The sequence below is a fragment of the Patagioenas fasciata genome, chromosome 16, assembly GCF_037038585.1.
Source record: "Patagioenas fasciata isolate bPatFas1 chromosome 16, bPatFas1.hap1, whole genome shotgun sequence".
NCBI classification, from domain to species: Eukaryota; Metazoa; Chordata; class Aves; order Columbiformes; family Columbidae; genus Patagioenas; species Patagioenas fasciata.
In genome coordinates, this window is record NC_092535.1 from 3,219,345 (window position 1) to 3,230,896 (window position 11,552).

At 46.4% G+C, this 11,552-nt stretch overlaps 1 protein-coding gene across 4 annotated transcripts in view; it reads right to left on the reverse strand.

Moving 5' to 3' along the window:
• The window catches only part of ARHGAP40 (Rho GTPase activating protein 40), a 39,742-nt gene extending 29,388 nt beyond the window's left edge, over nt 1–10,354 (reverse strand). For 2 of the 4 annotated variants that reach the window (XM_071815449.1, XM_065850093.2), the window contains exon 1: nt 694–913. In XM_071815449.1, coding sequence (XP_071671550.1) covers nt 694–704 — 11 coding nt within the window. In that variant the 5' untranslated portion in view covers nt 705–913. Of the gene's footprint in view, nt 1–693; nt 914–10,269 lie in introns of those variants that run through there. The other 2 variants (XM_065850094.2, XM_071815450.1) reach the window with 2 other exon arrangements.
• Between the last annotated feature and the right edge of the window lie 1,198 nt (nt 10,355–11,552).

The window sequence follows — 11,552 nt, forward strand, 5'->3', positions numbered from 1 at the left end:
TTAGAGATGAGCCAAGCTCACTAGCATGAGATAATCTGTATCACAGGAGCTGAATCTCACTCAAACATGGAGACAGAGAGACATACCAATGTTCTCACCAGCCAATTAGTTCAAATGAATCACTGGTACAGACCCAGCGCTCTTGTCATCACAGCTTTGGTGCTCAAGGTATTTTTGAAGGTATCTACATGTCCTGCCAAACCAACACGACTGGGCTTGCCCAGTTAACCTGATATTTTCAGGACCAAAAAGGAGGGGAAAAAACATCCAACGTGCTTTTGGATAATGGGGAATTTCAGCTGGGTGAAGCATGTGTGGGCTGGAGACCTAAAGACCACATAAATCCTCCGTCAGACCCCAGGGACCCCACCAGCCTGGCAGAACCCAGCATCAGGGCCTTCAGGTCAGCCTGAAGACAACGTTCATGAGCTGCATCGCAACACCTTATGGCATCATTACCTTTTGCAAGCATCCCCAAAGTAATTTTTTTACCATGAAAACCAAATGCAAGTGAAAGATGCTGCACTGTGAACTAGAGTGGAAAAACCTGAACACAGTTGAAATCCCTAACACGCAATTCTTTTTTCTCCAGCAGGGCTATTTTTACAGAGTACATAAGATTACGAAAGCCTGAAAACAATTTATCCCCCCTCCACCCTGCCACATATCAAGAGACTCCTCAAGTAGTGTTACCTGTCCATCATGTAGGCCCATTAAGATTAAGAGATTATTACAGTTTCTGGAGTCACCAAGGCGATGAGATTATCCAAGTTGCAGCTTGTTCCCAGTCTGGCAGGGAGGCAGCACCCAGGCTGTGTCCTGCGGCAAAGCACCAAGTTGCAGCCACGTCTGGGTGACAGACACCAGCTCCCAGCCACGCAACACCGGCCGGCTCCGCTCTGCAAGATCAAACCAGCATCTCCCAGCAAAAGAGCTGTCAAGAAACAGCCACAGCAACACTCAGACCCTACAAAGCGCTTCTATTCGTGACTTTGCTTCATGAGACAGGAGCGAATTTGTCATCCTACTGGAAAAGATACAGGTGTGCCCACGGGAGCTGGGGTATCGACCCAGTGCAAGTGGAGAGGTAAAGCATCACCTCCCCAGCTGCCCAGCATCACCCCCTTGAGCCCCCTGCTGTACCCACCACCCTTAGGGTGGCTCAGACCCAACGATGAGCAGTCAGACCCTCCTTACTGTAAAACCCAGCCTGTGTGCAGCTGTTTGTCAGAGCACATCGCCTGCTTTACTGCACCCAAGAGTTGTGACAAACAGAGGGTTAGGACTTCAGGTGGTGGACAAACAGCAAGAACAGATGCTTCCTAAGCTGAGATTGTTTGCATGCAGATGGCTACTAATCTCACATTTAAGAAAAAAATAAAAAAAACCCAAACATTGGGCAAAGAAGGAACCGCTGGTACCTGGTGGGATGTGATGCTGCAAGAACAACTGCATCATGTCCTCATCAGAAGGAGCAGCTCTGAGCAGAGATGACCATCAGACACAGGCCAGTGGTTGGACACACGACTGCCACCAGCTGCCCACCCTGTTTGACAGCGTTTTGGCTGGGGGAGTGAAGGAGGAGGGGGATAAAATCACACACTCTTTAGAAACAGATGTCTATTTAGATAAGTGAACTGCAAACTTGCTTAAACTTCATTACTACTGTAAATGTAATTTAAACCACCCCAAACATTTGCACTACTCAAGGAAGGGCTGCAACAATGGGAGGAAGCGCTAAGACACAGCAGCTATTCTTAATACACAGAAACACTTATTCTGATGAATAACCAAGACTTATTTCCTAATTTAAATTGAATATGTTTCTGCCTCCTGGGCATTTTCAGAGTGCATAAAATTAGAAGTCTTAGCGGGTTTCTGAGGATGACCTTGTTTGCCTCCCTATTCAAACACATGTCTGACTTCTCCCGTGTGCTGTGCCTTGCAAAAAACGTATCTTTCTTGCTGGCCACTAAAGGCAGAAAGAAGTGACGGGCACCAGATTAATAACCACCAAGCTGCTTGTCCACTTCCCTCAAACACAGGGCCCAATTATCACTGCAACCAGCTGACAAAGTGCTACATGTCATTTCTAGGGTGTGATAGAAGAGAGGCAGATGGGACCAAGGATGAGCAGTCAGGTCCCTCTCCAGCTCTCATGAGTAACCACCACCTCATGCCAGCCCAGATGTGTCAGTCGAGCTCACACGGGACTGGAGTCCACGCTGCAGAGCTTGGCCCCAGCACCACCTTCATGGAGCACTTCAAACCTCCTTCATTTTCATAGAAAAAAAGACTATGCAAGAGTTCAAATTCCCAAGGACACATCCCATCCTGTTTCACAAACCTCATTTTGATTTTTGCAAGTTGAATTTTCAGTTCCCTTCTGGGAAAAAGGATGGGGCAACAGAGCTACGAATAAGAAACGTGTCAGAAATGGACTATCGCACTCTGCTGCCCCAGTTCTCAGCCCAAAGACATGATAGATTGGGTTGTCATCCTGTTTATTTCCTGCACCATAATCACAAGCAGTGGGATGGGCTCCATGGGTTGAACTCCCCATGAGTCAGGGTGTTTTCGGGCATCCTACAGGAGTTACTGCCCAAAGAATGCCAAACATCCACTCCTGACGGAACCGAAGTCATGCACATGGCACGGCCCCACGAGCAGCACAGAGCTACCAAGGTTATGAGGCAGCTAAACAACAGCTACTGATAGCTCCCCTCAGATAAGCTCGAATTTTAGCAAGGATGGTAAGACAAGGGGAGAAGTCAAAGTGACCTGATGGTAGCTACACAACTCAGCTGTTTATTAAGATTAAAAGTGAAATGCCCAAGAACAGAGCCTGGACAATACACAAATTTAGTTTTCAAAGCAACGCCCCGTTCGGGTATTTTGATAGATTTTAGAATCTTATAGTTTTAAAAATCTACCCAGAAGTTTTTATATTGACTCAGACTAGCTGGAACTACTGCGGAGATTGAGCTGGAACCGCCTGTGTTATCAAACCTTGTCTTATTGAATTCATAATAAAGACTAAATCCACATCTAACTACTCCAAATTTAAGATCCAGAGAAAAATACTTACCAAATATGTCCCCACGCATTGTCCTTACACACAGGGATACAGGGCATTTACTCGGGAATGAAATGCCGCTGTTCACATTTGCAGGCAGGACTCCCATCAGTCTCTGAGCAGGGGAACAGAACGAGCTCCTCATTTGTGCAGACCCCAACTGCTCAATCAATTATTTCCAAAATAAAAACTAAACGTAATGCAGCTCAGTAGTAGAAGTTTTTATTTAGCAGTCAGGCACTAACTATTAAGCGCCAATTATTTCGCTCATAAGCAACAGTTGTGCTTGCATGCAGAAGTGCCGTCATTTATCCTAACAGGCTTCTGTTCTGCTTCTTCATCTCTTTAGCAGTAACAGGCCCATCAGGAGGAATCCAAACTTCTCAGTGTGTGGAGAGATTACGAGTGGCCCATAATTCATATTTTTAGGCATCCTCCTCATTTGTCTTCTAGAAGAGAGCTGGGATAGAAACAGAACTGGGCTGCTGCTTTAAAGGCTCAGAAGTTTAAAAGAACAAAACACACTCAGCTGTCACTATTTTTGCTATGCTGGCACCATGCACTGAAATCACCACGCAGAGCTTGTTTGTACGAGTTTCGTCTATAAACGATGCAACAGCTGGAACAGAACTGGCTGAGATGCTGAACCCGATTGCACAATAGTGCTCACAGCTCTTACAGAGAGATTAGTAGTCAAGAGTTTGTTAACTCATTAGGAGAGGGTTTGTTTTTCCAAAATACGCGTGACAAAGTTTAACTACCATGAGATTTCATGAAAACTAGAATCAGAAGATTGCAGGCGTGATCTTGGATTGAGGGGTCAATGAGGGGAATGGAAGAACTTGCTACAGACCTTTCCAAACTCTGTAGTGCAGGGTTTGAAGGAAGAACGACACAAGATGGGTGAGGTCAGTGGTGTAAGATCATCTCAAAGGTTGGTCAGAGGCTGGAATAGTGCCTATAAATCCCCACACACTGTTTGCTTTTGTATAAAAATCCACTGCTCTAACTGCAGGGCCAAAGGGGAGGTCAGACATACGAAATCTCAGGCATCAATGTCAAGTGATGTTGCAAGACAGATTTTTCAGTTTACACCCAGCGTGCAAGTTCAGAGTAATACAGTGGTACTGCAGAGGCAAAAAGAAAACATCACACAGATCATCCACTGGACAGTTTCTGGTAAGACCAAAACTCTTCAGAATTAACTGGAACAACCCACAGGAGTGGCAGAAACCAAACTTCCATGACGAGATGTGCAAGTACATCACCTTATCCAAAAAGCTTTCAAGTTTTCAGCATCTGCACTGCTGAGGCTCCTGGGCTTCCCGCTGTGACACTGGGACACCTGCACCCTGACAGAGGAGGAAGGATGGCAAACTGGCTTCCTCATGAGCACACAATGTAGTGAATTGGTGAATTAATGAAGTAATGAATTAGAGATTAACAAGTTACACCAGCCCACTGAAGGGGGACTGAGCCTGTTTGATTTCTACCTAATGAGCTCACGTTATAAAGTTGCATTCACAGGGTACATCCTACTGTAACTTTGGGAAGTCCTAATGAACACGACTCAGTGCTATTGTCAGAAAAAGTACTAATATAGGGTTAAATGTTATTCACAGATCCCCAGAAAGCAACTAGGTAGCAGCTTTCTGACCTTTACAAAGATGGGTTTTTCTTTGCCATTTGCTTTGTGGACAGTGAGGTGATGCTAATCCACTACAAAACTGCACAGACCTCACAGGAAAGCCTTGCAGAAGCAATTCCTTGGTCCTGCTTATAGATTTGCCCCTCAGTTAGGTTTTCTTTCAACTAACACATTGTTGCAGCTAAAATAACCTTTGCAAAAAGCCATTCTCCAAAAAGCTTTCTCCACAATGCATGCTGGTATTTAATAAAACCTTGAACCTGCCAACTGACCCTGCAGCTCTGTGCTTGCTCCAGACTTTTCCTGGCCTGCAAACATCCAGCAGCTTCACGCCTGCTTTGTGCTGGCCAAGAGAGCGTAGGAAGCACGAAGTGAATGAATTCCAAAACTCTTGGATTCGGGATATCATTAGAAGGACTGCTCCCAGGAGGTATTCTTCCTCTCCCGTTAATCAAAGGAAATACTGCATCTAAATACAGCTGTTACCTTTATCTACTTTTACCCTTCTCATGCATAAGCTGGAGCGAGTCCAGGATTCCGGAATATTTGACCAAAACAACCGCATCTCAGGTCAGCTGCAGGGATGTATATATTGCAGGCTCATGTCTACCTTCCGCTGTGAGGCATGCAAGGATTTCCTTCCACTGTGTCAGCCCTGCTGTTTTCAAACATTGACATTGTCCGAGCTTTACCCTGAGTGAGAAAAACAACCTTCATCAGCAAAGCTGTATTTATGTGCTGCTTAAAGTGGATATCCTTCCAGTTCCATTATATATTGGCCACCTGCTATGGACATTGCAAGAGTTACAGGTGCCCTCAATGCAAGAAACACGGCTTTCATCTCCAGTGTTGGTCACTTGGTAGGGGTTGTCAGGAGCATGACCAGCAGGAGAAACGGGCACTCAAGCGCTGCAGCATGCTCAGCTATGTATACACAGAGACACCGAGGAATCTGAGCTCCCAGAACTCCAGCATAACTGTTCGTTAGGCAGGAGAAGTTTAAGTTCGCAGAGTTGAATGGCAATGTCCATCACCCAGACAGCCTCACGCAAAAGTCTCCTTTCCACCCCAAACCAGCAGTGCTGCCAGCCAGCCCTTCAGATGCCCCAGCACCCCACCAGGTAGATGTCCTTTCCTCGTGTGCATGCTCTCCACATCCACCACAGGCTGAGCCCAGAGAAGGTTCACCAAGAACTGAGATTAAGGAAAGACACGTCTGTCATGCTGCCTCCTGCAGGAAACAACCAACCTCAGCTAATTGGCTTCAACTAAATCAGAAGAGAGGACCTTCAGGAAGAAGAGTGTAGAGGCACGCGAGTGAAGAGTGCATCACATTTGTGTCGTTCCACTGCTTCTTGTTTACAACGATGTCTCTTCTGTGCTTCATTGGGATAACTGCACAGTATAAAGTGTTAACTCTTGGCCAGGAGCCTGCTGTCATCAATGCACAGGCTGCCTGCTGAACTGCGAGCATGTGATAGTTGAGCAGATTCTTGCCATTGCCATCACTACCTCCTTGGCAGCCCCTTCCCAATTACCCATAACAGTAACATGTCAGGACCAAAACCCACTGCTAATAAAGTCACAAAGTCCATCAGCCTAGAAGGAGTCTTCTATAAAACGGTAAAAACAGGACAAAGGAATTAGTACATTATTGCTGCAAAATCAACAAACAGGAATCACACACTAGAAATGCCCCTGGGGCTCAGCCAAGCTGTTCACTAAAACACCAAAGTCTCCACTACGTGCTGCATTCAGTATCACTCCCTATGCTCAGGCTCCACCATATGATGTGACCGTGACATCTTACAGACCATAAGTCAGAGTATTCAATTCAAGTAGCCCAGAACACTGCAATTTATATATCATATTATATAAAAACTAAACAACTCTGAGACAACAGTGAATTAATAATAGGCTTGCCAGGCATCATGCAAGAAGATTCAGGGGTCCTGCAACTTCTCCCTCTCAAAATTTAAAAGAACATGAAAGACAAGAGTATTGTTTATTTTAAAAGGTCCCCCAGTGGGGGTTGGCCTATTATTTTTCTGTATGACAACAGTAAAGTTCCCTTCATACATAGGTAGCACTGAGGATTTGGTGAGAAAAACCTTCAGTTTTACAAGAGACCCAAATTTTGCAGAGAGAGCAGCAGCCAGGCACCAGCAGCCCAGGGGCCGATGGAATAAGCTCTGCAGATGGAAACAATTATTTAGGAGGGGAAGAACTCCTGCACGCATGGAGCAACATCTCACTAGAACTGTAGCCTCCCACCGACACATTCCAGACTCTTGGAGTAATTTGCTTTGGGGAATACGCTTTAAGCTACATCAGCTTTTGTATTTCTTTCTCCAAACTTCTTTGCGATCACAAAACATACTCCCCTGCAAACTGACCTAACGGTCTTACAAACAGCAACGAATATGAGAAAGTATTGTAAACATCTGAATCGAAAACTGATTTAGAGGCCTAACTTTTCAAGCAACAGATTCTGATTTCAGACAAGCTTTTCACTACACAACCCACCTGGAGGGACTTACCCACACCATTAACAATGCTGCAGTAAATGACGTCTACCTAAAGGCCATGGCATAGAATAATGAATGAATCACACAGGCCACATTTGATATGTAGAATATCACATCTTAAGTGGCTTATCTAACTCAAAACCATGTTTCTTAGACAGAAACAGCATTACAGAAAGGAATAGCACTAACTGATTAAAAATACCTAATTAAGGCTAATCCTTTCAAGCCAGCTGCATAAAGAATATTTCATATAATATGATGAAGGAGAAAAATAACTCCAGCAGGTTTCAATTAAGACTCACTGCCATATGGATTTTACATCTGCAGCAGGAAGGCTCAAACACCATGTCACAGCTAAGACATTTTTATGTCTCCAACTAAAAGCACTTGAACTGCTTGGAATAGAAGCACATGAGCCATAACGTCCCCCATTGAGCAAACATTTTGCTGAACTGAGAGCCTAAAAGACATTTGAAGCTAGAAAGCAGGGTCAGAAGAGAAGTCAGATCAGGATGCTGAGGGCTCTGACCAGTTGGGTCTTGTAAAGGACTGAGGTGCCACCACCTCTGTGGGGCCCCCTTTCTAACACTCCTCTGTATTCACAGGGAGTGATATTTTTCCTGAAGGCAAACAAGACCCTCACCCATTGCAGCTTACAAAGCTTTGACAAGTGACACAATGCTCCATGCAAATAATCAAAGATGCTATGAACTGGAAAAAAAAAGAATATATGGGTTTTTCCTTTCAGCATCAAAAACACCATCTCAAACCCCAGCTCCTGATCAAACCCAGAGCTCTGCTGCTGCCCTTGCGCCCTCTTGGGGCACAAAGGACCAGGAGCCAAACTTTGAGCATTATTTTTCTACATGCAGCTGGACCCAAGAACCCCAATTCCTCTTTACGAAAAACAGATGTCGGCCAAGTTAAATCATCCCATGACTCCTCCAGGAGAAAGATGTAAACAGCCACAGCTCACCCAGCTGTTACCCAGAGAGGCCCAGTTTACAAATCAGAGATCCCAATGTGCTGCAAGACCTTATCCCAAAATGCTTTGACGTACTGCTTTCAGACATGTTTATCACCAAAATCCATCAAAACACATTAGGTTATTTAAATTTAGACTAGATTAGAGTTTGAGTCTTTTATCAACTTCTTCCAGACTTTTGAGCTCAGAGGAGAAAGAAAGTGGTATCCACGTTTTTCAATGTACGATGCTTTCCAGTGGAGTCTTAGTATCTATCAAACCACAGCCCTGTGACATGCCTGCAAAGTAAGTGCTTTATAAATAAGAAGGGGGTTAAAAAGAGAGATGAAGTGATGTGCAAAAGGTCATAAAACATCTGCAGTCCAGACTGGTATATAGAAATGCAGACTTGCATCTCCCAGCGGGCTTAACGTCAGTCAAAAGAAACTACCACTAATGCTGCGCTACAAAGCGTTCAACCCAGATTTTGGTATCAAAACTTTGCAGCTAAGAAAACTACATATTTGCTACAATATAGAGGCATCCAGGGATGGAGGCTGCTGGGTGCATATGAAAAAAGGTGCTTTGCCTCAGGTGAAAAAGTCACCTTACAGGTGAATTAAATCACAGAATCACAGACTGTTAGGAATTGGAAGGGACCTCAAAAGGTCAGCTAGTCCAAATCCCAAACTACACAAAAGCCTTCATTTATAAATGAATAAATAAAACCCAAACCAAACAAACAAAAAAATCCACCATCATCTATTTGAAATCTCTGGAAGCAATCCCATTGACAGGAGCTCTACTACAATATCAAGTCTGCTCTGCTACAATATATAAGCTCTAATGCTGCTGATGCCCAGAAAACAGTTTTTGCACACCACAGCAAAGAGGAAATTAAAGCACGAATTCCAGGATGCTATTCAAGCACTTGCAGACTGCAAGGCAGCTGAGAGCTCATGCTGCTTTCATACTGTGAACTCCAAATGCTCAGCAATGAGAGGCACAGGGGCAGGCACTACAGCTAGATTCGGAGCAAGGAAAATTTTAACACCAGTAGACCACAGCACAAAGTCTACAGGGTTCAAACCGAGTTCCCACATCTGCAGGTCTGGGCCCATTCTCTAGGTCAGGTTCACACTTCATCAGCCTCTTGCAAGAAGCACAGGTCCTCAGCAGAGCCAAAATGGCCCTTCAGTACTACTTTTAGCCAAATCCACGCACAAAAGTTATGTTCATAACAGCCAAATATTTAGTCATGCAATGTTTCTCATAGCACAGAGACAGGAAAACCAGGTATAAACCATTAGTGCCAGCAGCATAGCTGTGGTAGTGGGGAACTCCTCAGGAACCAGTAACCCTCAAAGTAGGTTTCTCAAGCAGGTTTTGCCTGCTGGCACCCACCTCCCTGCTATTACAGTGACATCGCAAGCAACAGCCAGCCCAGCCAAGCTAAAACTATTCCCAGTGTATTTACACAGACTGAAAACTACTCAAAGCATATACTTCAGTGTCACCAGGCTTTAAAACATCGCCATGCAATACAAGAAACAGCAATATTCTAAGAGACCTTTAGACACTTTACCTGTTCATCTACATCTTGCAGCAATGATCACAGTAAAACATTTTAACTTAAGTTGCAGCAATTTGGCAACTGCCTCAAGACAATAAGGTTTGACAGTGAGCCGAGATTAACAGAGAGCCCAACACACATTCATGTTGCTTAAACACGTGAAATCCCAAAGAGGCGGGAGGCATCTCCAGCGATCCAGCTGCAAGATTAAGTCTTTCTCACCAACCTGATTTTGAATGCACACGGACTAGGCAGAAAAAGAAAAGAGAAAAACCTTGAGACTGCCAGAAAACCTTCTCGCTTTATCCATAGGGGAGCTGTAGCTAGAACAATAACCCCGCTCCCCAGCAGGGCAGGGGAAGCCACATTCTGCAGGAAAAGCAGCAGCTCAGCCCCGAATCACGTTACAACATCTCAAGCAAAGGAAAGCACACAGCTCTGGGCAGGGCCAGTCCCCACCACCGCCGAGCACCAGCCTACCTGCTCCGCTCGGTAGCCGGGAGCGGTTGAACCGGAGGAGCCGAGGAGAGGCGGGAGCTCTGCGGACACCGACCGCGGCACGACCGCCCGAGCAACGCGGCCCCGCCCGCCCCCAGCTCCACCCAGCCCAAATCGGGCGTGATTCCGGAGTCAACCCAGGACTCCCCCGCAACGTGATACCGGGGTCAGCCCCGAGACCCCCCGGCGTGATTCCAGGGTGAACGCCAGGACCCGTCCGGGACTCCACTGGCACGACCACGGTGTCAAGCCCAGACCCCCTGGCATGATGTCGCGGTCAACAAAGGATCCCCCGAGCGTGATGCCAGGGTCAGCCCCGGGATCCCCCCCGGGACCTCGGTGACATGATCCCGCGGTCATACCCACACCCCTCCGGCGTGATCACAGGATCCCCGGGACCTCGGGGTCAAGCAAATACCCCCCCTCCTTCTCTCCCTCCGCACCGCGCAGGCGGGAGGCGAGAGCCCGCCCGGGGTTGGGGGGGACCCGGTCCCGGTCCCGGTCCCGGTCCCGGTCCCGGCCGCTGCGCGGCTCCGGCAGGGAGGGATTGCTGAACCCACACGGGAGCGGGCCGGACCCCGCGCTGGGCCGCTTCCCCCCCGCGACAACAGCGGCTGTAACGGGTCCCTCAGCATCTGCCCTAAACACCCACTTCAGCAAACGGGGAGGAAACGAGGCGTCCCCGAAAGAGAAGGACCGTACCCCGGGGTCACCCTCTGGGCAGAAGAACAAACAGAGATTTCCTTGGCAAACAGCTGAGAAACGGCAATATTATTTATTTTTTTTTTCTAAATAAAAATGTGGACAAACAAGTTTTATTTAAGAGCTTACTGCTCTGGACAAATATTTGGACACGCAGACTTCAGGGGATGGGAAGGGAAAGACAAATAAGCACAAACAAGGCGTGCTTCATAATTAGTGCAGGTTGGTGTAACTGTTACACAGTTTGCGTTTGCAAGACTCTGGAGAGACAGAACTACTTCACCCCAGAGCAGGGACAAAGGTTTTCACAAGCAGCAATGTGTTCTTTGGGATGCAACTGCCTGACTCAGGTCCTCATTTAAAATAAATAAAACAAAATAGTTGAGTGCGTGCATCAAGACCAGGAGCTGACAGCTGTTCTGTTCAGAGCCTGACAACTGGAGAAACATTCAGGCCACAAAATTATGGCTCATCCCAACCCCACCAACCTCCCTGTCATCCCTCTAGCTGCATAACCCAAGCTGTCCATGAGTGAGTGCCTCTTCGGGCTGTGATCCAACCTG